At 42.0% G+C, this 26,155-nt stretch overlaps 1 protein-coding gene across 2 annotated transcripts; it reads right to left on the bottom strand.

Moving 5' to 3' along the window:
- Window positions 1–725: 725 nt before the first annotated feature.
- fn1b (fibronectin 1b) lies at window positions 726–19,946 on the bottom strand. Of its 2 annotated transcripts, XM_068320058.1 has the most exons (45): window positions 19,674–19,946; window positions 19,258–19,383; window positions 18,799–18,936; window positions 18,430–18,561; window positions 17,889–18,026; window positions 17,657–17,803; window positions 17,360–17,542; window positions 17,087–17,269; window positions 16,784–16,960; window positions 16,505–16,660; window positions 16,225–16,353; window positions 15,986–16,129; window positions 14,366–14,487; window positions 13,631–13,799; window positions 13,361–13,537; window positions 12,918–13,046; window positions 12,719–12,808; window positions 12,438–12,632; window positions 11,109–11,387; window positions 10,749–11,012; window positions 10,558–10,652; window positions 9,867–10,035; window positions 9,603–9,689; window positions 9,206–9,397; window positions 7,891–8,082; window positions 7,712–7,801; window positions 7,338–7,604; window positions 7,135–7,251; window positions 6,895–7,056; window positions 6,655–6,810; window positions 6,446–6,562; window positions 5,561–5,830; window positions 5,283–5,470; window positions 5,117–5,204; window positions 4,854–5,033; window positions 4,677–4,766; window positions 4,359–4,547; window positions 4,172–4,261; window positions 3,340–3,773; window positions 3,087–3,225; window positions 2,280–2,441; window positions 2,059–2,184; window positions 1,863–1,969; window positions 1,642–1,737; window positions 726–1,439 (listed from the first exon to the last, which is right to left on the bottom strand). In XM_068320058.1, the coding sequence occupies exons 1-45, from the start codon at window positions 19,804–19,806 to the stop codon at window positions 1,362–1,364; spliced, it is 7,092 nt and encodes a 2,363-aa protein (XP_068176159.1). In that variant the 5' UTR covers window positions 19,807–19,946; the 3' UTR covers window positions 726–1,361. The 2 variants fall into 2 exon arrangements, with proteins under 2 accessions (XP_068176159.1, XP_068176152.1); XM_068320051.1 differs by having other exon boundaries at window positions 17,360–17,803.
- Window positions 19,947–26,155: the final 6,209 nt, after the last annotated feature.

Raw genomic sequence — 26,155 nt, forward strand, 5'->3', positions numbered from 1 at the left:
GCAGAGACACTAGTCATTTTTCTGAGCATGAAAAATGCACTCGTGGAGCTCTCCGTGTGGACAGCTAGACCATGTTCAACCAGATATTTTACGTCTTGCTGCATCAGGGCCCGTTTAGTCGGATTAACCCGGTATGGGCGCTGTTTAAAGGGTGTGTTTAATAAGTGCGTAACTCTAACCAGCGGCTCCTGCGCTGGTCTCTGCTTTTGCAGGATTTTAATGTGCAGGTCTCCCATAAAAAGGGTACAGAGAAATAAAAAAAAAACTAAGTTAAAAAAAAAAAAAAGTACGGATAACGTTATTGCTGACGCCCTTTGAAGGTGATTTTTTGTTCATTAGAAATAAAAAATTATAGGGGAATGTTTGAATCTTGGGTATGGGGGTGTTTGGGTTTGTTCCCTTGCTCCGTTTTCTGTATACTCATTGTGGTATGCAGATATGCAGATTAGCCTGTGCCATTGCCCGACGGTGATTGGAGTAGTGCACCTGTTCCCTCTCCTGATTGGCTGCACCAAGGCCTGAACGACTCGGCGTAACAGTTTGTGAAACTGAAATCCCTGCTTTTCCAAATTCAGGTTAAGTCAACCCAGAACCGCAGGTTCACCGCAGGGTTTGTTAAACCTGCCTTCGTGAAATGGGCCCAATGAAGGCAGATGTTGAACGCAATGGAGACCAATCTTGGAAAAACTCAGCTTTGTATGAAAGTAAATTAACATCATAATGGATAGGTGTTAGGATCTCTCCAGCTTTATTAAAATAAGGGACTTCTTTGGTCTAATCTTTGGCACGAACAACAAAATACAAAAATAGAAAAGTTTAAATTCTCACATCCCAGTTCACACATTCACACATTGAGATTAAAAGGATAAATTAGTCAGGAGACATTGGGGTTCAGAATGTGTCAATCACACAGAGCAACCCCTCAGCGACAGAAAAGCCCCAGAAAAACATTTTCATTAAAACATTTAACTTCAACATTCATTCACACTGATTTCTAACTTTATAGGTATGTTTTATATTTCAATGTAAAACGCATGCCAATCTAACAAAAAGCCTAGAAACCTTGATTGTGAAAAATACATCGAGAAATATTACACACAAAAACAAAAAAACAACAACTGGTAAATCAGGAACCTGCATTTACAAACGGAACGTGAATTCAGAATTCTTGACAGCAAAAAGATGATGGAGCAGCTGATTGATTAACACCTTGAGCTGAAAGTGTGTCAGACGGTGAAAATGCAGTGCGTTCAGTTGCAGACAGTATTGTTTCTACAGGGTGAGACAGCGCAGTGACTGGATGAGAGGGGAAAACAAGCGGTGACACTTTTTTTGTGTGTGTGTGTCTGATGACTGATCTTTTACTCCCGAGGATCTTGAGGAACGTGTGTGTCTGCCAGTAGGTCGGGTCGGAGGCACTCAATGGGGCAGTGAATATTCTGGAGGAAGATTTCAAGAGGTGAGACCTCATGTCTACTTATGAACACTTGTGTATTTTCACTGGATTTAATCTCACTATTGAAGAGATGCTACTTTATATGCTCACATGACCTATTTATAGACATTACATGTAAGAGGTTATTAAATCTACATGCAGTTTGGCTTGGAAAAACCATATAGAGTGAAAAATCTTTGACTGACCAGTTTGCGCAGTGTGTTGTCTCCATATCTAGAAGGCTGCAGCGGACTGGCAACGACATCAGCCCCTGGTCTGTGGCAGTTCTCACATCTCCAGCCCTGATGACACAAAATTGGATTCAAAAATGCTTCTGAACAATTCAGAATGACCTGAAGTCAATGTGAAGAATCAGTCAATACGCTGAGCATCAGACCCAAAAGCACGAAAGCTGATGTGTCCTTACCTGTTGACCTCCAAAGCATGTGCAGGTGCAGATCGCACCCAGGTACTCCTTCTGCCACTGGTTTCCTACCTGGTAGGTTTTACCTTCATCGTAGCACACTGAATCATCTGTGTGGACATGATGCTTTTAAGTTCACATTCATCTACTCTCTGAGACACTCAACAGAACGCTTCTTCGGGGTGCAAACACGACTTACGTGGTTCACACTTGAACTCTCCTTTGCCATTTCCCAAGCAAGTACAGCTCATTAAGTGACCGTTTTCTGCACGGCGATCCCACTTCTGTCCGATGCGATAATTGTAGCCACTATCATGGCACCATTCTAGTGAAAAGCAAAATATCAGTTGTAGAAACCAAGGGAATGTAAAGTAATCTCAATTATGCAAAAATAGAAAAAAAAGAAACCCTAAATCATACTTGATGAATCGCATCTGAAGTGGCCACTGCCCAGTCCCAGGCACTGGCACCACAGCTTGAAGCCAGTCTCAGACATCCGCTCCCATTCACTTCCAACATCATGGTAGGTGGCAGTAAAGGCATCATAACACGCGTCCGTAGTGGAGGGCACTGCCTCTGGGACTTAAGGAAGATGGTGGGAAAGGAATTTGAATTTAATTATATTTTAGCTGCGTTGCTTTTCAGTCAATATTTAGACTTCTTGTCAGCATTATATTGCCATAAGAATAAAAAATGTCCTGAAGAAATTTGAAATTTACACTCTCACCAGCTCTTTGAATAATGCTCCCTTTATTTTTCACTGAAAAAAAAACTACTTAAAAAATTTACAAAAATATCTTACATCCCAATGATACAGAACATAAATTTAAAAAACCCCAAACACCCCTCTGATCTGGATCCCAGTAAAATTTAAGTTTCCCATGCAGGATCTTTACAACAAATTTCATTGATATTAAGGTTGATTTTTTTGTGTGTTTTTTGTTAACAGGCTAACTAATGACAATGAAACACAACCTACTTGGCAGAGATAATAAAAACCTGTCTCTAAAATTAAAATGTCTGATTGCCTCTTTAACTAAGATAACTATTTGAGCGTACATACTATCTACTCATGACACTTGTTTCAGAAACTCAAGCTGCTTCATTTTATCTACTAGAGGATTCTTTAACTAATTCTCTTCACACAGATGTGTGAAGAATTATTTTACACACGGTTCTCTTTATATCTAACCTAGTTTAGACCAGTCATGACTGCAGAATGCTTACTTGTGTTTCCAGCAGTGACAACCTGCTCCAGAATCTTGTGTTTGAGTGCCCCTATCAGAGCCTCCACGATCACATTATAGTTTGCACCGGGGGTCAGTCCTATTAGGGTGGCAGTGCTGGTTGTGCCCGGAAGCTGGACCTGAAGACGAAGAAGGAGTGAAAGTTTATCTATTTGAAATAAAACACTTCAAACAATATGCTGGATTTATCTTTGGTTGTTCTGGAACAAATTTCCGGTATTCCGGTTTCTCACCTGGAACATCTTCTCATTTAAGTGTGTGAGAGGATGGCAGGACACCAGGTAAGCGTTGCTCTGCCCGTAAGGCTCCCAGGAGATAGAGGTCTGAGTTTGAGCTTCCTGTGGTAACCCGGTTTCATTCCCCAAAGCAGAGCCCAGGGGTTCGTTCAGCTTCACGATGGGCAGTCTCCTGCCCTCTGCATCAGGAAGGGGCAGAAAGACCAGGGGCTCACGATATTGCCCATAGGGAGACTGTGGGCGATCACGGTTCCCATTATATCTGTTGTGTCCATCATTGTTGTACTCCACATGTTGGATCTGACCACCATGCCCATCCTGTTCACTGTTTCCCACTAACTGGACTTTGTTCAGAGATTCAGGCACGTCCAGCCTGTCAACGTTGGTTCCAGGAATGTGGGGCAAAGGCAGGGGAAGCAAAGAATCTGGTTCTGGGCAGGAGAGATGGGGTTAGGGAAGCAAGTCGGTTAGACAAAGAGGGGTAGAGTAGAGTTGCAATAAATGATCTAAGCTAACAGAAGGTGATGCATAAGCAGCATTGCTAGGTCACTACTTTGCAGCGAAGCGTCTCAATGCAGGATTGTAAACACACAAGATTTTTGAATGCCATTTCAAGGCATTCAAAATGGAAGGGAACGTTATAGTTTTGGGAGAATGATAATTCATAGCACAGTTTAAAACATTTGCCCCTGCTGCACAAAATTAAAAAGCTGCCATTCAATCCTTATGTTTGATAGGATATCCATCCCTGACAATTAATGTACAGCATTTGATGGCAAACTCCAACCAGTTCATTTGTAATCATACAGAGCAGAGGTGTGATACTTACGAGTCCTGATTCTGCCCACCAGAGGTGTGCTCCTCTTTGTGTTCTGGATGGCAATGATCTTGACGGTGTACTCTGTAGCTGGCTTCAGGTCTGAGGAGATATAATGGTATTAGGAGTCATCAAAAGGCGTTTACAATATGTAATGTGTGAATACTGTTTAAAGTGAAAACAGTCCTTGAACACGCACTGGATATGGTGGCGTAATTTTGTCCCGCGTGGGGTCGTGGGATGAGCTCTCGTGGTATTCCTCCCGTCTCCTCGTAGGTGATGTAATATCCTGTGATATGTGTGACGGGGGGCTGCCAGGTGAAGGAGATGGTGGTGGGGGTAAACGATGTGAACAGGAGGCTGGTGGGAGCCTGGACCACGGGTTCAGCTGTGAAGAATGATGTCAGGTTATATCACGTGCTTGAAAAGCTCCCTCTGGAACTACAAAAGTTGAGGAGTAAAATCTGAAAAATATTTATGGTGACAAAGAGACACCATACAGAAATTTCTATAATACCTGTTTGAATGGTGAGGGTAAATGGAGCACTCTTTGTGTAGCCATTCAGAGTATACAGGCTAACAGAGTAAGTGGTGCCAGGCTGAAGACCTGAAAAACACAACGTAAAAGCTTTTAAGACTCAAAACCTTCACTTTCCCCAAGCTTGTGTTCATATTGTTAGAAGGTGTGGTGGACCTGTGAGAGTGTAGGTGTTCGTGTCTCCTGGGATGTTTCTGCTGATGATGGGGTGTGAGCCGCTGATGGGCGTGGCATCGATGAGATAGCCGGTGATGGTTTCAGCCTTCGAGCGCCAGGTGAGCGTGAAAGAAGTGTCCTTCACATCGGAGATCCGCACACGCCGAGGTGGACTTACATCTGCACGGAAGAGGAAAGAACCTGCGTTAATCAGAGCGGCGGAGAAGACCGGGAACGTCTCCGTTTACGGTGAAGGCAGTTACCTTCCAATGTGGTCGCCTCTCCCTCTAGTGGTCTGCTGGTGACAGAGTTTTTCAGAGCGTAGACGTGTATCTGGTACGCGGTTGCCACCTGTGGTACACACATACGCAGTATTACACTATTTCCGCTACTATGAAGCCTCATGAATACTGACAGAATTCTGTTTACCATGAGCCCTGGTACGACGACACGCGTGGTGTCTGGAGCGACGTTCATCTCTTTGGTGGGGCCGTTGATGTTCTTGGGGCTGACAACCACACGGTAGCCTGTCAGACGTGCGCTGGGGGCTCGCCATGACACAGTGAAGGAAGAGGAACCAACCTCTGAGATCACCAGCCTGGTTGGTGCAGGGATCACTGAGGTGGTAAAAACATATTTAGAATTGGAGTTGGCGGACATAAAAAACTAAGGTGTGAATGTTGGTGGTGCTTTCTTTGTGTTCATACCTGTGGCCTGGTTTCCCATCAGTGGTTTACTTGGCAAACGGTCATGAAGGGCAATGACTTTAACGGTGTACTCTGTTCCAGGGCGAAGACCTCTTAGCATCACGCTGTCTTGGTCACCCCTGGGTGCTGGATGAACCTCTCTCTCGCCCTCTTCTGGGCTGGAGTAGAGGACACGGTATGATGTCACGGTGCCATCTGGACTGTCCCACGTGATACGCATGGAGCTGGAGTCGATGTCAGAGAAGGTCAGGTCTTTAGGACGATCCATAGCTGCAGAAGAGGAGGAAATTAATGGGCATTTATATTGAGTCAATGGTAGTAAATTTACCTGATATTAAATACTAACAAGGACCATTTTACTGCACAATGAGTTTGTTTTGATGTTTTATGCTCTGCATTTTGCTAATAATACTTAGCTATTTGAATATAAGTCTGTTACTTGTGGAATATTTTCACAGGACGATATTAGTACTTTTTTTAAACATATGTCAATACATATATGATTTAAATACGATATAAATACATACTACCGCACTACCATTGGATATTCATACTTTTTTTTTCACATTCATTGGGGTGACATCATCAAATGGGCTCTATATGGCATTTTTCTATGTACATAAGAAAATGACTGTCCAACGGATTTTCTTTTTATTCTATTATATACCACATGTGCTAACAAAACATTTTGTATGTAATTATGTGACTAATCACTATCTTGCTCTGGTAACAGCACTCAATCCGTCACCAATCATCGTTACCCGCTACATTGAGAAGTTATTCCTATGTAATGATTGCTACCCCATTACTGAAGTGAATGTAAACGTGACGAACTGACTGACTGACATCTTTCTGTCAGATATAACTGTAAAGTGACAGACGAACCAGTGATAGCATTCTCCACCACAGGGGAAGATGGCTGTCCATCATTGCTCAGAGCGTAGACACTCACAACGTACTCGACAGTGGGCATCAAACCTGTGAACGTTATCTCTGTTTGATCTGAAACAGAGGAGCGGACAGTCAACAAGATATTATTATGTGTGTGAAATAAATATCGGAGCCTTCTGAATAGCTGTGTCTTCTTGTCTTACCAGGGGCCACCAGCTCAGAATATGAGGGCCCCAGGCCGTTCTTTGGGACACTGGTGACTCTGTAGCCGCTGATTGGCCCCTGTGCAGGAGACCAGCGGACTGTGATGGCGTTGTCGCTCACTTCAGTCAGTTTCATGCTAGTTGGAGGCTCCGTATCTGGAGGAAGAACACACAGTAAGCTTCAGATTTGGTTTAACCTCCTACTTAAATAAAATAAAAACCTGTTTCATTTTTCTGTACCAGTCCTGTGTATGATGTAGACGCCGGTGTTAGAGGCGGGGCTGTCCCCTCTTCCGGTAACAGCAAAGACTGTGATAGTGTACTCCGTCCCAGGCTTCAGACCTGTGATGGTCGCTGTTGTCTGAGAACCTGGGATCGTGAACTCTTGAGGGATCTTGTCATCTAGACAAAATGAAGAAGGAAATCTCTGACTAAATCTGAGGTTTTTGAAGATATCATTTATTCAAATAATGTGCAAACCTGGTCCTGCATAGGTAATCCTGTAGTTCTTCACTGAGACAGAGGGGGCATCCCAGCGAATAGTGATGCTGGTGGGGGTGGATGATGTTACCTCCAGGTCAGTGGGGGCATCAGAGACTAGAAATAATGACAACATAGTGAGGATTCAAACAAATCTCAGCAAAAAAGAAGAGGAGCTGACAGAATGTGATGAAGGAACTCACTGGTAGCCTGTGTGCCAGTCAGAGGTTGACTCTCCACATTATTGCTGACAGCATACACATATATCAAATACTCCGTCTCCGGGGTGAGTCCAGTCAAAGTGAAGTAGTTCCTGGTTGGGGGCAGCCTCTCATCCTTGGCCCGCCCACCACTTGTCTTCAGGTAGCGGATACGGTAGCCAGTGATGGGAGAAATTGGACGCAGCCATTGGACAGTAAAGGAGTTTGTGCGAATGTCAGAGAAGACCAAACCCGTGGGGGAGTCCAGAGCTGGAGAAAAATGTTCGATGTAAACAGAAGTGACTTAACAAGTCTGAAATATAGTAGAAATCTATTTTCTACTTTTTCAAATCTTAACCACACTATGGAAATCATACTTGTCCTCTGTGTTCCTGTTGCTGGTTGACTTTCTCGTTCCCCGTAGACACACACAATACTGATTCGGTACTCCGTGTTGGGCATTAGATCTATATGGAAATTGCAGTTAGCAACAGCATATTTGTGTCATTAAAGCGTCAGACATGTTGGAATATGCGTCCTATCCATGACTTCTTACTCTGCAGCAGGAAGGTGTTAGTGGCTCCACCGACATTAACCTCCTTGACGTCATTATCCGTGGCCACGGGATGGTAGCGGATGACAAACCGAGAGATGTCTCTCGGTGAGGTAACATGGGGGACTGTCCAAGTCACCCTAATCTGGTCAGGAGCCACCCCTCCAAATTGCAGGTTGGTGGGGGCAGGAATGGCTGAAAGAATTAGAAGTGAAAAGTTAATAACGCAACACAATAACACAAAACTATAACTGCACACAGAAAATACATTTAATTAGCATTTTATGATTCTGAAATGTACTGTAGCTTTTGAGTTTTCCATGTTCTGTTAATGAAAGTGATGTTAATGTGTGTCCATCAATTCTATAACATCAAACACACACACACACACACACACACACACACACACACACACAGGTGTTTGCTTTGTGTGTGTGCTTGGCTCACTTTCCCGCTGTTCTGTAACAGTGAAAATACTGATATCATAGTCCACGCCAGACTCCAACCATGAATTGTGTAATAAACAGAAGATGCTGAAAATGCTCTTTAATATGATTTTTTAAACTTGAAAAATTACATTTATTTCATATAATACTTGACCAAAACCTCTATTTACACAATCTGATCCCATATGTCACAGTTTTTCTATAACATGTTTTTTTAATTCCCTGATCTTTGACACACAGGCACCACCGCCTAGAGACACTTTAAAATCTCTCCTCCTACAACAGAAAATACAGACGTTCAATGTCAAATATTTAATACAGTAATTAAAGCACTGATTAACTCTACTGTTCTTTGCATGCTTAAAAAAACCCAAACACTGCAGCTATTTTAACTCGCTTTTTCAGATTTACCACTTTTATATTTGTGGTGAATCTTTACACAGCTGATAGCTAAATCTAGCAACATGCGGGTAAAGTACAACAAGTAATATGATACTTGTGAGTTTGCTGGTGGAGAACAAAACAGAGGAAAAGGGGCTGTGAGCATTGAAAAAAATTCAGTCAGGTAGCCGCCTAGTGGATTGATTATGGTGTGAATTATCACATAATTTTGAAGATATTCTGCACTGTTTTTTCTTCTTTAAAACAACACCATTTTCAAAAGAATTAATTTGTATTGAGAAAGGTTCCATCATGAGGTCGAATGTATTATATTGGTGAAAATACTGTAAATATTACCATAGTGACAGGATGTGACTCCAGGGTAATGGATCTATAATGGCAAATCTATCTAACTTTTTGTGACACTGTTGAACATGGGTACGATTTTCATGTCTTTTAACATGTCTGAATACAATCTAAACAGTTCTTACCTGGTGTAACAATTGTAGACACAGGAACACTCTCCAAATGACCTTTGGTAGTGAAAACACTGATGTTGTACTCAACTCCGGGATTCAAGCTCTCCAGGATGCAGAGGGTCTGATCAGCTCGGACAAACTCTTCCAGGGAGTTTTCTCTCTGGCCATTGGTTGGTGTGCTTGTCACTCTATAGCCTGTGATGCCTGCAGAGGATGGATGAACAGTTCAAATATGGAGGAGAAAGAACATAATGCCAAGAGGCTTTTCGCAATTTATGACTCACTATGAGAAATGAAAAGGAAATACCAGGAAGAGACATTTGTCCTGATGAAAAAAATACCATTCGAAGGCCGAGGTCTAGACTTGGCGTGCTTCAATATGCGTGGGGGGAGCAGAGTCAATATTTACCTGGCGATTTGGAGGCTACCCAATGGACAGTGAGATCTCCTGTGTTCGGGTTGGACTCCACTCTGAGGTCAGTAGGAGGAGACAGGGCTGCAAAGAGGGGAAAATAGACATGAAACAGGCATGAGAAACTGGTTTTGATGTAGCAGTAAGTTAAACCCTCGTAAAATGCTAAGAGTGGTGCTAAAAGCTCTTCCAAATCTAGAGATCGGCTACGGATCTTTTAAATTTTGTCTTTAAATCAGATAACGTGAATTAAATACATACATGTGACAACATTTCTGGTGATGGGATTTCCACGGTTGCGTCCACTAAAGATAGGCTGAACGCTGTAAGTGTACTGAGTTCCAGGAATCAAGCCAAGAATATAAATGCGTCCAGAATCTGAGGTCTCCTCTCTGGGAGACTCGCCTTCCTGGCTGGGGAGGACAGACACCTGGAGGGGGAGGAAGCAGATATATCATAAATCTGCACTATAACCCTAACCACAGCTAATACATTAAATCTGCATTAAATTTCGGACCACCTGGAGCAACACAACAAGCTGCAAACACACTATCGATATATCTTTTGAGTTGATATAGTGAACACATTAAAACAACATCTAACAGGCAGGCAGAAACATCATCAGATGTATTCACACCTAATATTTTCTCCTTTAAACATTTCTTTATCTGATGTTCACCAGCAATTTTCTGTCTGTCTTTGCGCTGAGCAAACAGTTTGATGTAGGTTTACAGCTGACGTGAGTGATGAGTCTTTAAATTTAAATTTTTATTTAAATTTAATTATTACAATTGAAGTAAAAATTTTTTAAAAAGCCTAAAGAATGTGTTCATTTCATTCATTCATTTATTTCAGGCAAGGCAAGGAAAAAACAAAAAACAATAATTAAATAAGCAAATAACTTAATAACTTAGTTTTTATTCAACCCATGTAAAAAGATGTAAGTCTCTACCTTGTAGCTGAACCTGGTGATCGGTATCCAGGTGACAATGATAGAGGTATCAGTGACTTCAGTGCTGAAAGGAGGTGCATTCCCCAACCGAGGAGCTAGATTGAAAACAAATCGGGGGGGGGGGGGGCATATAAATTTATTGCAGGAATGCTTTCGTCTATGCTGATGTTCTGTTACTCTTTAATACTAACTGGTAGTAAAATATGAAGTGATGCCCTCGCTGAGGTCATTGTCCAGTTCAGACTTGAGGGTGGCGGTGTACTGGGTGTCTGGACGTAAATTCCTGAAAGGGTACTGGGTGACCCTGCCTGGGATCCTCTTCTCAATGGCGTTAGAGCCGTGGATGCTCAGGAAGAGACGATATCCTGTGACGATGGCACGAGGAGCCTCCCAGGAGGCCAATGCACTGTCAGGACCGACGTCGGTGAAACGCAGATTGGTGGGCGCGTCTGGCTCTGAAGAATTAAAACAGTTCAACTCATCGATGGCAAAAGATGTCATTGTTTTAGTTTGGTAACTATTCCTTTGTGTATAATTTAAGGTCGACTTACTGGTAGACTTTTCTCCTTTCAGTGGCTTACTCTCTACTCCACCGTTGATGGCGTAGATGTAGAAGCGGTACAGCGTTCCCGGTTGCAAGTGGGTGATGTCGGCATACGCATTGGGTGAGATGGGCAGTGGCAGGGGCCTCATCTCAGTGCCATCAGGACCAACGGGGGAGAAGGACACTTTGTACCCAGTCACTTCACTGGGTGGACCAGTCCAGGTGAGGGTAATCCTTACATCTGAAACCTCATAGAACTGTAGGTCTGTGGGTGCTGGAACCACCTCTATGGACAGGAAATGGTAGGGTGATTGAGAAGTGACATCATTAGTATGCTTCATTTGGGTCATCAGTTTTGGGAAAATTAAGGAAATTAAAATATCACAAGGTTAAGCCAAAGACTCTAAGTTTAGAACAGCTATCTTTATTGGTGTGGCTTTGTAAAAATGTGAACTTCAAAATCAGGAGTTCATAGTTTCCAGTTGGAGTTGGAGAGGAGTAATGGTTTATATAAACAGAAAAAGGACATACCAGGCCACATATAACAATTTACAGGCATTCTTAAGGCATTCAGCATCTGGTTTGGTTTCTCAAGCATAACAAAGTATGAATTTTGTCGTGCCAGGCACACAAAGGAGGGAGTCATAAATGGAAGTCCAATTTAAGACATACAGAAGTTTTTATGAAGTGTGTGCACCCCTGGGCTGTTCCTTCATACTCCCCTCAGAAGAGGTTGAAAAACATCTGAATGAGCATTTGAATATGAGCCCACCATAAAACACTATAGACATTTCACTTTACCCATACTTAACCAGGCCTGTTTATTTTTGATTTCTATGCTATTTATGATTTTCTATTTATATATTCTTGATGGGTTGTTTATTACTCTATTTGGTGTTGTACTACTTTCTATGTGCTGGTGCTTTTTGTGTGATTTTTTTCTGTGTTTTGTCTACTTACTGTGCTGTGTGCGACAGAGAAATTAATTTCCCTGACGGAACCTCCTTAAGGGATAAATAAAGTTATACTCTACTCTACTCTACTCTACTCATAAAAAGAGTCCCTTTAGGGTTATACATTAAAATAATATAGCTGTAGCTTGAAAACAATATTTTGTCAACAGTGCTTTGACAGCCTCAGCCAATCCCAAACACTGGAAAGCTTCTCTTAAAAGCCCAAAACCCTGTACGGAATCTTTAAATGAAAGTATGATTTGAGTCTAAGAATGGTCTAAATTTACATCTAACGAATAGAATAAAGTACTGCCAATGTTATGAATCAATTAAAAAAAAAAGAAGACCTTAGTTACATTCTGTGTCTGGTTGAAAACGCGTACCTGGTAGAGGAGATCCAGCAGTGTTGACTTGTACAAAAACAGGCTCACTTTCCCGTTCCTCCTCCACAGCATAAATGCTGATGTTGTACAGGAGACCAGGGCGGAGGTCAACCAGGTTCACCGAGGTCTCTGAGTCTGGCAAGGTCAGCTCAGTGCTGCTGCCTTCAACGGATGGCGTGTAAACCACACGGTAACCTGGAAGGTACAAAATGTTACACACAGTCCACTCACTATGGATCTCTATTGTTAACCATTCAAATGAATACAGTCGAGGTCCTTACCGGTGATCGGGGCCTGAGGCTTGGACCAGCTGATCCGGATTGAAGTCTCTCCCACCTCACCAACTGCATGCTGAGCTGGTTTGTCAGGAGCTGCAGGGAGGAAAGGAATCATTCATATTGTATTTTGTGAAAGTTTTAAAGCATTTAAATAATTTTTGATTCTACTATAATGTCACAGAAAGCACAGATGTTCTCCGACCTGTGGTCTGAGAGGTACTCAGAATGAGGTTTGGCTGTCCTTGATTTGGAAGTTCGTAAACATTGACGTTGTATCTGCGTCCTGGCAAGAGGTCGCCGATGGTGACGGAGGTGGTCGCACGAGGAACATCTTGAGAAAGGGTACGAAACGTTGGTTATTGGATCAACCAGTATATTTTCATTTTATACAAATTATACCATGAAAGCCCTTTGGCCTATGGTGCAAGTCAGTGAGGGGAGCTGCAGGGTACTGGATCAAATGATTCCTGCATAAATGGTGATGTTAGGTTAGGATTTTTTAGGCTTTTAAACCAGAAATAGGTAAATATGTATAATTATTTTACAGTTTTGTTGCCGTGTGATAATTATGAACACTTTGAAGCAACAATAAAGTGTTTTCAATATCAAACTGTGACTTAAAGGAGGCTTCACAGTGGATCTTACCCAGTACTTTGGGCTTGGCCCCGTCCTCACTGAGCTCATACTCCACCCTGAACCCAGAGATGGTGGAAGAAGCTGACGTCCAGGAAACAACAAAGCTGTTGGAGGTGATTTCTGTCACAGACTCAGAGGTGTCCACCACCGGAGGAGGCTGGGTCGTCTCGCCCTCAGATGTTTCCACTTGAGAGATAAAGATAAAATAATATTTTTGTGAAAAATTTTGCAATTTTTTTTTTTTTCATAAAGAGAATACCACTGTTCTAATCTACTCACAAGAACCGTGTGTAGTAGTGAAATCAAAGCGTGTGACCTCGCGCCGCCCGTAGCGGAGGATGCTGATCAGCTGACCCTCGTAGGTCATGCCGGGACGCAGCCCGGTAATGGTGTAGGAATTCATCTGGCCAGGAATGGTGACCTCCCTCCAGGGCAAACGAGTATTTTTCTAAGAGAGAACATAAAATTAAAAACTTTAAACAACTATTTGATGTAGATCACTACTGTATTTTAAGGCCAAAAGCTCCAGGTTCTAAGTGGAAATTATGAAAAGCCCATTTTGTCAATTGAATTATTCATATTTTTAAGTCTTCAGTGTTTCAAGTAACTGTTGCTCTCAGCAGGAAGGACCGACGGGGGGCTTTGAACGACTTAGAAAAAATATACAAACCCTTCCCAAGGAAATGTTTTTGACTTTAAGCAAGCTTCATAAACATTTCCACAGCTTCATCTGTGTTTGATGTCCTAAGAGAGATAATTAGGTATGTTCGAAAAGTCATCAGGAAGGGGATGTTTTCCTTGGAATCTGCAGAAAGCCGTGTTTCTGTGTGCAGACCGTAACGTTCAAGTGCCCTTTAATCCCTCTGTTTGTCCACGCTCAAATTCAAGTCAACATTACCAAAAGCTGCTGTTTGCTTACCAGTCAGCAGATTCAAAACCCAATTTTGAAATTTAAATAAAATGCGGTATTTAAAAATGAACAGCAAATCTAATTACTGCCAAGGGGTGACTCACCATTCTCCATTTGAGGATGTACTGGGTGATGTGGACCGATGAGGGTGGGTCCCATTGAATCGGGTGGGAGTCTGGTTGTTTCCCTGCCTCTGTGATGATCACCTGGACAGGTCTGTGGCCGTCTGGGGAATTTGGAAAAGATTGAAGGGAAGACAGCAATGGAGAGAACCACAGACATGAACAAGCTGGCTGTTAGAAACAAGACTTGTACATCATGAAAGACATGTATTAAACCAGTGTTACCAGTGGAGAGTGGGTGACAGTTAGCCACACCACCAGACAGTGATAAACCAGTTCAAACACCCAGTGACATCTTACAGTGTGACATAACACCAGGGTACTATATTCAACACAGTTCATCCAGGAACCCACATGTGGTTTCTAAACCGCTGTATTGCACTGTTCACAAACACGCGTCAGATAAACTCTGGAGCTGGAACTTTTAAGGTCAATGTTTGTTTCAGGAGACTTTAGTACAAAGTACCACATTAAGCAACATTCACCCAACCAAAGGGAAATACTGGAGGCAGGAAGTGTGTATATAAAGCGAGCCCCCCCCCACCACCACCACCACCACCCTTTGCCCAGCCCGGCATCCGTTTTAGCAAATCAGACCAGCAACAAGTGGTGAAGGAAAAACCTCTTAAACAATGACCGAGTGGAAAAACAGGAGTGGTGTAATTATCCAGTTTGTCTCCATTTGCAAGACTACAAAGTTGAGACTAATCACATTATGAAACTATCAAGTGAAAGTCTCATTTCAGTTACATTTGGTGGGAGACTATCTGAAAGGACGGGGTTTAATAAATGGGTGAGTTCAGTACAACAAATAGAAAATAGTCTCTGACAGACTGTGGATACGCTTCTGGAGGAAAGTTAGATAAAATACTAAAGCAGCTTCAATGCACTTTGCATTACACCAAATGAATACTTTAAATAGGTAACATAACGTCCTGTCCCCAGACAGATCCTCAGACTAAACAAAGGTGTCACAACTTCAAATGTATATCAAATATTTGATTTTGTACTGCCAACAACTGCAGCTTTCCACCCTCTAGTTTTGCGAGAATTTCATCCTCTTTCTTAACACACTATGAGAGGATGCAAGACCCACTATACTCCTAAGATACTTGCTCATAGTACTTATATTCCGTGACCTCACACTTAACATAATAGTTAAGATAATGGGATAACCTTCCTTAGGGTGGAGACAGGGGTGAGATTTCTGGGTGGGTGATATGAACACTGAAATCCCATCTGTATTTGTAATGTGATATTATGTTGAAAAGCAATAAAAATTGTCCAAATAAAAAATAAAAAAACCCTGATTTTTGTAATCTGATCTTCCACAAATTGGAGTATGATGTGAGGTGAAACTGGAACAGGGTTTGCTTATAGTAGCTTGCTTCCAGGCCAGCAAAGACCACAAAGGATTTGTAGCTGGAGGGGTGCCAGTTTTAATTAAGGCCTATAGGTGTTTGGATCGCTCTTCTACTCTTGTTTTTACTCATTTGATTTTAAAATTTCAGCATCACTTCAGTAATTTCTTTATATTTATTAGCACTTCAGCTACAGACCATATGGATTCACCATCAACAGCTCTAAACCACATGCTCCTACCTTGATATGTCTGCTGGGGTTCACATCTCATTTCTCCGACACCGTTTCCATAGCAATAACAACGGTACAAGATGTTATGGATGACTTTATCCCATGTTTCCCCAATCTGGTGAAATGCTCTGGTTTGTGGCTCCTGACACTGATCTATTGATGGGATTATATAAAAAAATAAAAATTAGCTGAAAAGATTGTTAGCATTTTAATTCCCATGCAGCGGCTCTGGTGACCCGTGGACGTACCTGTAGCGTCACACTTCCAGCGACCACGCCCCTGTCCGAAGCAGGTGCAGTTCATCATGTAACCCTCGTCGTGGCGTTTGGAAAATTCCTGGTTTACTTCGTAGTACAAGCCGTCAACGATGCACTGGTCTGGACACATAGAAGACAGAACGTGTCAAATTACAAGATATAACTCAGTTTAAGATGACTTCAATCAATCAATCAAACAATCAATCAATCAAATTTCCCAAATATCTCTAACTTCTAAAATACTTCAGTCGGGATGTTTTTGCTCTCAGACCTCGCAGCTGTGAGTGGGCCACACAGCTCCACTCCCCACGTCCGTTTCCCAGGCATGTGCACTCCATCATGTGACCCATGACATCATGGCGTTTGTCCCACTTGTCGCCTACACGGTGCATTGCTCCGTCATTGGTGGTGCACAACTCCTCGTGGGCTTGATTAAAGAAAGAGAGGGAAAAGAAATGATCATCAGAGAGAACTTTGCTCTGAGAGCACCTGTAGAGTGTTTTTGAGAAATAATTCACGACTAGCCATCCTCAAAATGTCGGACACTGACCTGCCATTGGGCAGAATCCAAAGTGCTGGTCTGTGTCATAGTCGTGGGTTGTGCCGCACCATCTCATGCCATCACGCCGCCCATCGGAGGTGCAGTCAGTGTAATTACGACCACTATAGAGGAAGGGGAAGTGGCAAAGGGCACCGTTGGAGTTTCCACCTCGTGTTGCCACAATGGCTGAAATAGAGACAATATAAAAGGGTTAATGTGCTGCCCGTCTTAGTATAGCTGGATTTGACTGGCTGAGACTTCAATAATGGATCAAAATCATCAACAAAACCTGTCTTTTTACACCCATCTCACCATTCTTCTCGGTACAAAAAGAGTACTGTAGGTCTTTCTCGTAGTCTGAGGTTGTGGAGCACCAGAGCTGTCCGTCCGTGCGTCCGTCTGAGGTACAGGAATAGTAGGTTTTCCCCATGAAGACAAAGGGGAATGCACATGGCTGACCGTTTGAGTTGCCACCATACGCCTGGTTCCTGCCCTCTGCATAGACATGAGATGAAGGAGCATCAGAGTTACAGCCAAGCTGAGACTCGTCTCCACCCCCCCACCGCCCCCCCTTCATGAACTCACCCCACTCCTGACAGCTGACTCCGTTACCCAGACAAGTACAGATCATCTGCTTGCTTCCTTGGCTTCTGAACCAGCGCTGTCCATCATTGTAAGTGGTTCCAGAGTCTGTGCGACAAGTCCCTTCAATGGGGGGCTCAGGGAGCTGCATGGAGCGGACGGGGTTCACCACAACAGCACCTGTGGCTGTAAAACCACCGAACAGAATGAAAGAATAATGAATGCCGGGGATGAGATTAAAATAAAACTTTTGCCATTTTAGCAAATTCAACCTCAAGAAGGAGCCCCCCCCCCCCTTACATCTGCCAGCGTTGAGTCTTTCACACTTCCACTGTCCTCGGGCGTTTCCGAAGCACTGACACTGCTGGATGTACCCACTCTCGTCCGTCTTTGTCCATGTGTCTCCGATACGATAGGCCATCCTTGTCTCCTGATCATTACAGCGGTCTGCGTAGGAGAAATGCAGAAGTCAACAGCTGGAACGTCTGAAATGTAAAACTGTGTGTTCAAGTGTGTTTTTAATTCTTCTTACTCCTGGAGGTGCAGGTGATGCGTCCATTTCCTTCTCCCAGACAAGTGCAGTCCAGCATCATCCAGTCCTGGTACGGTTTCTCCCACGTCTCCCCAACGACGTAAGATGACGCAGCGTTGCTGTCGTAGCATCGCTCAGCTGCAACACCAAACACACACATGATCTTATTTATCAGCATCTGGATTTTTTTTGTCAGAAAATACATCATGTAAATCAAACTGTAGAAAAAGAGAGAATATCAACACTTGTGGTGTAAAGTCAGCAAAGAGAAATCCCGTGCTTCCTCCAAAGCTTACCTCATTTGTCTGGACTGTGGTCAAATATTTACTATGGAATCAAATACAATCATGCTTTTTGAAAAAGTACCTCGTCTCTGAGATTGTGCGTTCATACCAGGTATGCACCTATTTGTATGGTAGCAGCTGAATATACAAAACGTTCTTGTTTAAGTTCCAGTACTTCATATTATCCGCATTCCAGGGCTCATATGGAAAGACGAGACGCTACGCTTCACGTTTATGAGGTGAAGCGCCCCACTCACCCACGGGCTTGCAGGTCCACTCTCCTTTGCCATTTCCAAGACAGACGCATTCCAGCATGTAGTCAGCTGTGTCATGGGGCCTCTGCCATGTGTCCCCGATTTTATAAGACCTACCACCTTCATGGCAGCGATCTATGAATGGCAAAAAGAGGTTTTTATTACGTTCTGTGACTGCCTGACACCTACAGTGACATATAGACACCTTATAGTTTAAGTAAAATATGTAATTTAATCATCCTGAGGTGATGCAGCTTACCAAGCTTTTTAATTTCAATCAAAAAACATAATAAGTTCATTTCAGAAAATACTTGCATCATGTTCCAGTTTTTTTTTCTGAATTGTGGACAGTTTAATATTCAAGTTACTCACTTGCAATAGTACAGCTGATTTTGCCACGACCAGAACCAATACAGGTGCAGTCCCACATCATTCCATCCTTGGGTCTTTCATAGGTTTCACCCACCCGGTATGTCTGGTCATTGTATTTATCATAACAGGTCTCATCCACTGCAAGCAAAACAGAGGAAACATTCAAAAGTCTGGATGTTGTTATTGAGCACCTGTTGTGGAAATTACTGTTAGAGCTTCAAGAGGACACACGGACTATATTGAACTATTCTGTTGCTGGGTTTGGTTGTTTTTCTCAGGGTATAGGTGTTGGAGTTGTGTGTTTACAGAAATATCATGAAAATTTGTGATGTTTGTAAGTGCAGGAGGCATCAGTTTGAATGCAAAGTCAGCTTCCATTGGTTTTGGATATATATAAAAAAAGAGAAATAATGTCCTCCAGACATATTTTTGAGTTCAACTGGTTGGTCTCACACTGACCTTCAGGCTTGGTTTTACATTTGATGCCTGCTGATCCATAGCAGGTGCACACCATTGTCCTACCGAGGTAAGGTTTCTCCCACTGCTCGTTCAGTCTGAACGACCGACCGTTTTCCTCACAGCCAACTACAAATAATATGTAATGAGAATATTGTAACATACCGAAACTGTTACAATAATTGATTTCAACACAGCCATCAAATGTCAGGCTGATTCGGTTCATCTCCAAGGAAATATTAAGTCAAATTAATGCAAAGTATAATAAGTAGTAATTTTTAATGTAAGGCACATTGACTACTAAGTACGGCATAAGAATAATTTTAAGAAAAGAAATAAAAATTATTTCATGCTGGAAAAAAAACAGCTTTTTAAAAACTTAAGCATAATAAAATTCAACAATAGGTTAAAGTACGAACCTGGAGTAACGTCGTGGATGTCAGGATACACCTGATACTGGCCAGCTTGTCTTTTGCTCTGCTTTGGGAGGCTGTGAACTGCGCTGCATACGCAGAGTGCAAATAGCAACCCAGTCAGTGGGCTGTTGGTCATTTTTGTATTTTTGTATTTTTTTTAATTTAAAATAGAAAAAAAGATTGTTAGCAAGACAAACTATAAAGAAATAAAGCAGGGAAGAATTTAAGTCTAGCGTCGACAATTTGAATTTGTGTCCCTTTCAGCTGCCGCCTCGCAGCTGGTGCGTCAGACAGACTGAGGGGAGCGCGCTGCTTTTATACCCGGACGCACCGCTGAGGAGGAGGAGGAGGAGGAGGAGGAGGAGGAGGAGGAGGAGGAGGAGGAGGAGGAGGAGGAGGAGGAGGAGGAGGAGGAGGAGGAGGAGGAGGAGGAGGAGGAGGAGGAGGAGGAGGAGGAGGAGGAGGAGGAGGAGGAGGAGGAGGAGGAGGAGGAGGAGGAGGAGGAGGAGGAGGAGGAGGAGGAGGAGGAGGAGGAGGAGGAGGAGGAGGAGGAGGAGGAGGAGGAGGAGGAGGAGGAGGAGGAGGAGGAGGAGGAGGAGGAGGAGGAGGAGGAGGAGGAGGAGGAGGAGGAGGAGGAGGAGGAGGAGGAGGAGGAGGAGGAGGAGGAGGAGGAGGAGGAGGAGGAGGAGGAGGAGGAGGAGGAGGAGGACGGCTCTAACCGGAGCTCAGACGACCCGCCCGACTGCTGGACAATGCGCCCACCAGACACTTGACTTTAAAGGAACAACAACAACAAAAATCACAAGAAACAACTTGAAATTACAAATCAGAATGAAGACTCAAAGGCTGTTATCCGTCTTTATGACGCGCAAAACCAAAATTGTAAATGCATATATTCAAATAACATAATTAAATGGATTTGTACCTGTTTAAATGGTTAAGGAGCCATTTTAGAAAAAAAATTCAACCATTGCGTCGAATCTTAATTCTTGTGCAATCCAACTACCACATGTCGATGTTGAATTGAAGCTAAGAATTAAAATAGTTTTAAGCAGAATTTAAATATATTCAGTAAAGATTTCATGGTCCTACACTTTGGAGGGTCGTGGTGGTTGTTAATCCCTCTGGGAACAACGTTGTAGTTACTAGTTCCACTTTAAACAGTTGAATGGGACTTGCTGCTGACCAGACAGTTTTATGAACCCATGAGAAATAAGGACAATCATTCTCATTCTCATCATTCTATGATCAGAACACTTCATCTTTTGTATTTATCGATCATTTCATGTGTAAAAGTGTGTGAATGCAATTTTCTGTTGTTGTTATGTCTGCACGAGGTAGGCAAAAAAAAAAACCGCACATGGCATAAATTACTAACAACAAATTACTGACAGCATTTCAGCACGAAAATAAATAGTCTTATCACCATTTCAGTATATTCATTATTTGTGTAGTGTTGCGGATGTTACGAAAGCTGGGGGTAATCTTTGAAGAATTTCACACAATGACTTTTCCTTAAATAAACATAAATATGTAAAACCTTTTGTTATTATCCATGTTAGACTTTGTTCCATCCTGGTAATGCAAATTTAAACCTAAAAATAGTGAAATATATATTTGAGGTGTTAATTCTAAGCCAATAAAGTTACATTTGATAGACAACTCCAAATGTGTGGCGCAATATTTTGCACTTTCCAGCATAATTATTCCCAAAATAATGCATAGGGTTTAAACATTTGGATACAGTGTTATGAACTAAAAATATCTGTGGTTTAACTGTCTGCACATGTGGTTGATGGTTGGGAAGTTACGTTCTGTGTGAGGTAAATGTGAAGGAAATCAGTTTATCTGCCAAGAAATTAAACATTTTAAAGCATGAAGTGCAGAAGAGGAAAGAAAACCCAGCACTGACCACAGCCTGATGCCCTGGTCATGCCGTGCTGCAGGGGCAACTGGACCTGCTTCCAGTCATGGTTCTGGTCTAGAGAACAACTCCTGTGTTGGAGATTACAATGTCATAATTCCTGTCAAATGGAATTAGTCGTCACTTAGGACTGAAGAATGAACCAGATGTTGTTGTTGTTGTTGTTGTTGTTGTTTTTTTGGGGGGGGGGTAGAGGAGGAAACCAGCAAAAACACAGTTGTTGATTCTAATAGTGAGTGCAGACGAGTCACAAATCTCTTTGTATGGAAAAAGCCTCCACATACTTTCCACTTATGAAACAGCACCAAGCTGTGGAGGATCAAAATGAAGTCTAACTTCAAGCTGCAAAAATGTTGGTTGAATTGTGCAATTTCTATGTTCGGTAATTCTATACAACTTTTTGTTTTATTTATATATGCACTCAATCAGTGTGGAGGAGGGACTGACGTGAAAGACTGATACCTTTGAACAAATGAGAACTTCAGTTTGCACTAAACTGGTGAATTTAGGCCATTACTTACCATACTGTCCTGTTAAGTGTTCATATCAGATTTATGAGCTCTCTGTGTCGAAGCCAGAAGGCTGTCTGGATCGTATCAGAGTGAACAACTGCATCTCTTTCCTCTCTGTTTCTGTTTTCTATAAGTAACTTCTATATTTCAGCAGAGATTTATCTCTACTCTGGCTGTTTTCACAGACAATTTTTGTTGAGCCTCAGTGAACAATTTTCATTTGGAAGATGAATGTGAAAACTTATGATAAATCTTAAGACTCTGGAACTCACATTACAGCCTGCAGAGGGATCGTACGGTATAGAAGTGGTTCCTTATGTTTCAATTTGTCATGATCTCCTCTATTTATTTCAAAACATCATTAACAAATTATTATTAAATGGAATCTGGTTTCTTCCTTTCAAAGATACAATTAATTAGAATGAAAGTTCAAGCTATAATTATTTCAGAAGTCTGCTGTGATTTGCCGAGTTAAATGATTTTTCCCTTCTGTTGTCAAAAGTTAAAGTGAAAATAATGTTTGAAGATTGTCGGTCCTCCAGGTCGTGGTCGATCTTTCTGTTGAAGTCAAGTCAACTGGACTTGTAGACAAAGCTTGAAAAGATGTTTCACCTCTCGACCCCGCGATGCGTGAAGTGAATCACGTGCAGCCAATAGATATTTATCATAGCATCAACTGCAAACAAATATAGCCTGGATCTGTTCAAACATATACAATCTACCTCCCATCACATCTAAATCTCGTTATTTAATGGGGATTTTCAACGAAAACATATTTCCAGCTTTGTTGAACTTATAAAAAGCTCTTGGAAATGGAAAAAAACAAACTACAATGGTCAATGCAAGACGGGCAAAACATACCGCATATATTCTTATGTAATGCATTCGTATCACCACAAAACCGTAGATAGAGAACTTTGGGAGTGACAGCCAGATGGTCAGAGCTGAATATTTCAAGGAAGAGTTGAATGATTTGTAGGGGGAAAAAAGGATAAAGATGGAAGAGAGAAATTTGCTGGTTAATGGTGGAAAACAGAATCTGCATCAACAACTTTCACCTTTTTGTCTGCATCCTGCTGTTTGCTGTGAAAGTGGGAGAAGTTGTAAAATTTCAGTGTAAATATCGACTGAAAAATGCACTTTACATTCAAAGTCCTAAAAATATGATATAGAAAACATGCAGTTGCACAAAAGTTCGGACTTGAAATGGCTGTAGGATGAATACCAAACAGCTGACCAACATAGTTTTAGCGTGTCAGCATTTTCCTTGCTCCTTGTCACGACTCAGCCCTGATTCACGCTGGATTTTCTGTGCAGGGTGTGAGAAGGATCTGCTGCTCTGCTGACGACAAAAAGCTAGAGGTTTCTGTCTTGACGGGGGGAACGCTCTGACCAAGCATTTCCAAGAAGATTCCACAACAAAGTGCTGCAACACACCGTTACCATGGAAATCAGTGGACTTGACAAGTGACAGTCCTGATATCTGACTCAATCATCTGGTGAGTCACAGAAGTCGCACCCTTGGGTTGAGATTACCTCAGGGGAGAGAAGCAAAGGGATCAGCCAAAAAATATTTTATCACCACTGTTTTTCTATAATACTTTAATTCGCAGTGATTTTATTGGTATTTTTTAGAAAAACCTGAAAATAGAAAGAAATAGTTTTGTCAAAATAAGAGGTCAAGAAAAAAAACGGCAGTGTTCAGAAACACCTCTCCTTTTTTTATGAATATATTTTCACACCATTATACCAGGTGCAAATTATTAGTATAACATATAACACAAATTAGTAGCATAACACATATAACACAAATTAGTAGCATAACACATATGTTTCTGCTTTTGCAGTGTTGTGTGTTTGTGTGAGAGAGGAAGAAGAGACGGAGAAAAGAAATGTCTTGGTTGAATTGCTCATTCTCTGCTATAAGAATGTATCTTAGCACAATCTTTGGTTAGCCGTATTGAGTCTACATAACATGAAATGGAGAAGTTTAACTTTCTCTGCAAGTTCAGGGTCCCAGAGTGTCTTTGTGGTTTTAATATGACTAATGTGAAAACTACAGCAAATAAGTCTGAGTCCCTTAATGGAAAAAAAACAATTGTTGAAGAATTTGAGATTCATGTAAAAACTTGTTTTTTTTGTTTTTGGTACATCAACTAAGACTGAATATGCTACGTGTCAAACTCAAGGCCCGGGGGCCAAATGTGGCCCGCCACATCATTTCATGTGGCCGGTGAGAGCAAAAAAGGTTTTTCTGCGTAACTGTAATGTTTGTAACTTGAATAAGTCATACATCTAGAGTTATTTAACATTAAGGAAGAGTTACATTTATTTTGCATTACATTGAGTTACATTTAGTTACATTTATTAGTTACATCTGGCCCTTTGAGGACAGCCATTCAGCTGATGTGGCCCCTCTGTGAAAATGAGTTTGACGCCCCTGGAATATGCTCTAAGGTCACAATTCATCACATGAATGAATTCCCAAAGAAGGTCGTCAGTGGAAAGGTGATGAATTCACACAGACGAGGAACATTTCCAAAGGAATTATAGAAACCTGCCCTGACCCCGGTCAGACATGTTACTCACCCTGCTAGCGTGTCTGCTACGTGCATTGGTGCTCAAACGCCAACACACAACCTGCCTCATCCTCCATCACTGAGACAGACTGACATACGCCAGTCAACAGGAAAAAAACTATTCACAAGAAAACACAAACATGGGTTTGTTGTCAGTGAATACATCAAATTCACTGTGTGACACCTAAAAGAAAGAGAATTAACATTGAAAAATACCTTAGCAAAAGCAAAGTATGAGAATATGTAGTCACATCCTCTCTGAATGTGTGTTATCACTGTGGTCACAAGAAACGTGACGACAAAAACTTTTCCTTTCAAAGCAGCGATTGTTGGTGAAAACTCAGCCGCTCTGTGAGTCACAAACACGCACACAAACAAACATTAAATCTTAACTATCCCATTCATGGACTGCAAGTGAGCGCTGGTGATGCAGAAACACTTTCCAAACTGGTGAAGAGAAATGTCGTTAACTGTGTACCTTTCTGTGAGCGTCACCGTTAGTCACCGATTCCCGTCTAGACGTGCCAGCTTACCTGCGGGGGTACGGAGGGGGGCCCTCCTGCCCCATCCCAGGTGAAGTCAGCCTATTTGGGAAAAGCAGTGCATGGCAACCTCACTGATTCTGTTAACATTGTACATACAGTCAGTGATTAAAGATTCATGTTGGGTACTAGAGTGTGATTCATTCCCCACTGGCCCTCCTGTGCAGACCACTGCAGTCCTTCAACACATTCGAGCAGCCAGACACCTCCAACAAATAAACACATTCACAGAAATACACAGACACCTTTGCAAACACAGTCTGCAAAGCATGCTGGGTGTTTGTTCTCAGTCTCCATTCAAGGTGTCACCCCATCATTCTTCATTCTAGTTGATTATTGTACCAGTGTGTCATTTCCAGTGATCAGTTACTGTGCATTATAAGGTCACATTTGTTTCAGCTCACACTTTTTTGTTGAGACTGACAATAATATTTTTAAATGCATTTGTATAAATGATGGTTATTAAAAAAAACAAAACAACAACAACAACAACCTAACCCACACACTAAAACACAACTATGATGTTTGATGTATATGAGAAATAATAAATGAATGTTATTCTGTAAAGAAAAGTGTGGATGTGCCCTGCCTCACCATATAGGTGTGATACATGTGATTAACTAAGGTTTTTGTATAAAAGAAAAAAAAAAAAATAGAACAAGAATGGAGGTGTCATTCTTCCCACAGTGAAACATTTCCTCTGTCTTCACATTTGATTCACATTTGACACCACTGCTATAATAATGATACACGGGTCATTCTATTAGCTGTGCTGACATGAATGCATCAGTGCCGTGTGGACTTGATTCATTCTGGGTGATGGTGGAGGAACACGTCTGCTGAAGCTGCTGAATGAATGGTGGAGTTCACAACCAGACCACGATCCGACCAGCGGATAACAGGGAGCATATAATGGATTTTCTCTACG

This window comes from Antennarius striatus, chromosome 1 (assembly GCF_040054535.1).
Source record: "Antennarius striatus isolate MH-2024 chromosome 1, ASM4005453v1, whole genome shotgun sequence".
Taxonomy (NCBI): Eukaryota; Metazoa; Chordata; class Actinopteri; order Lophiiformes; family Antennariidae; genus Antennarius; species Antennarius striatus.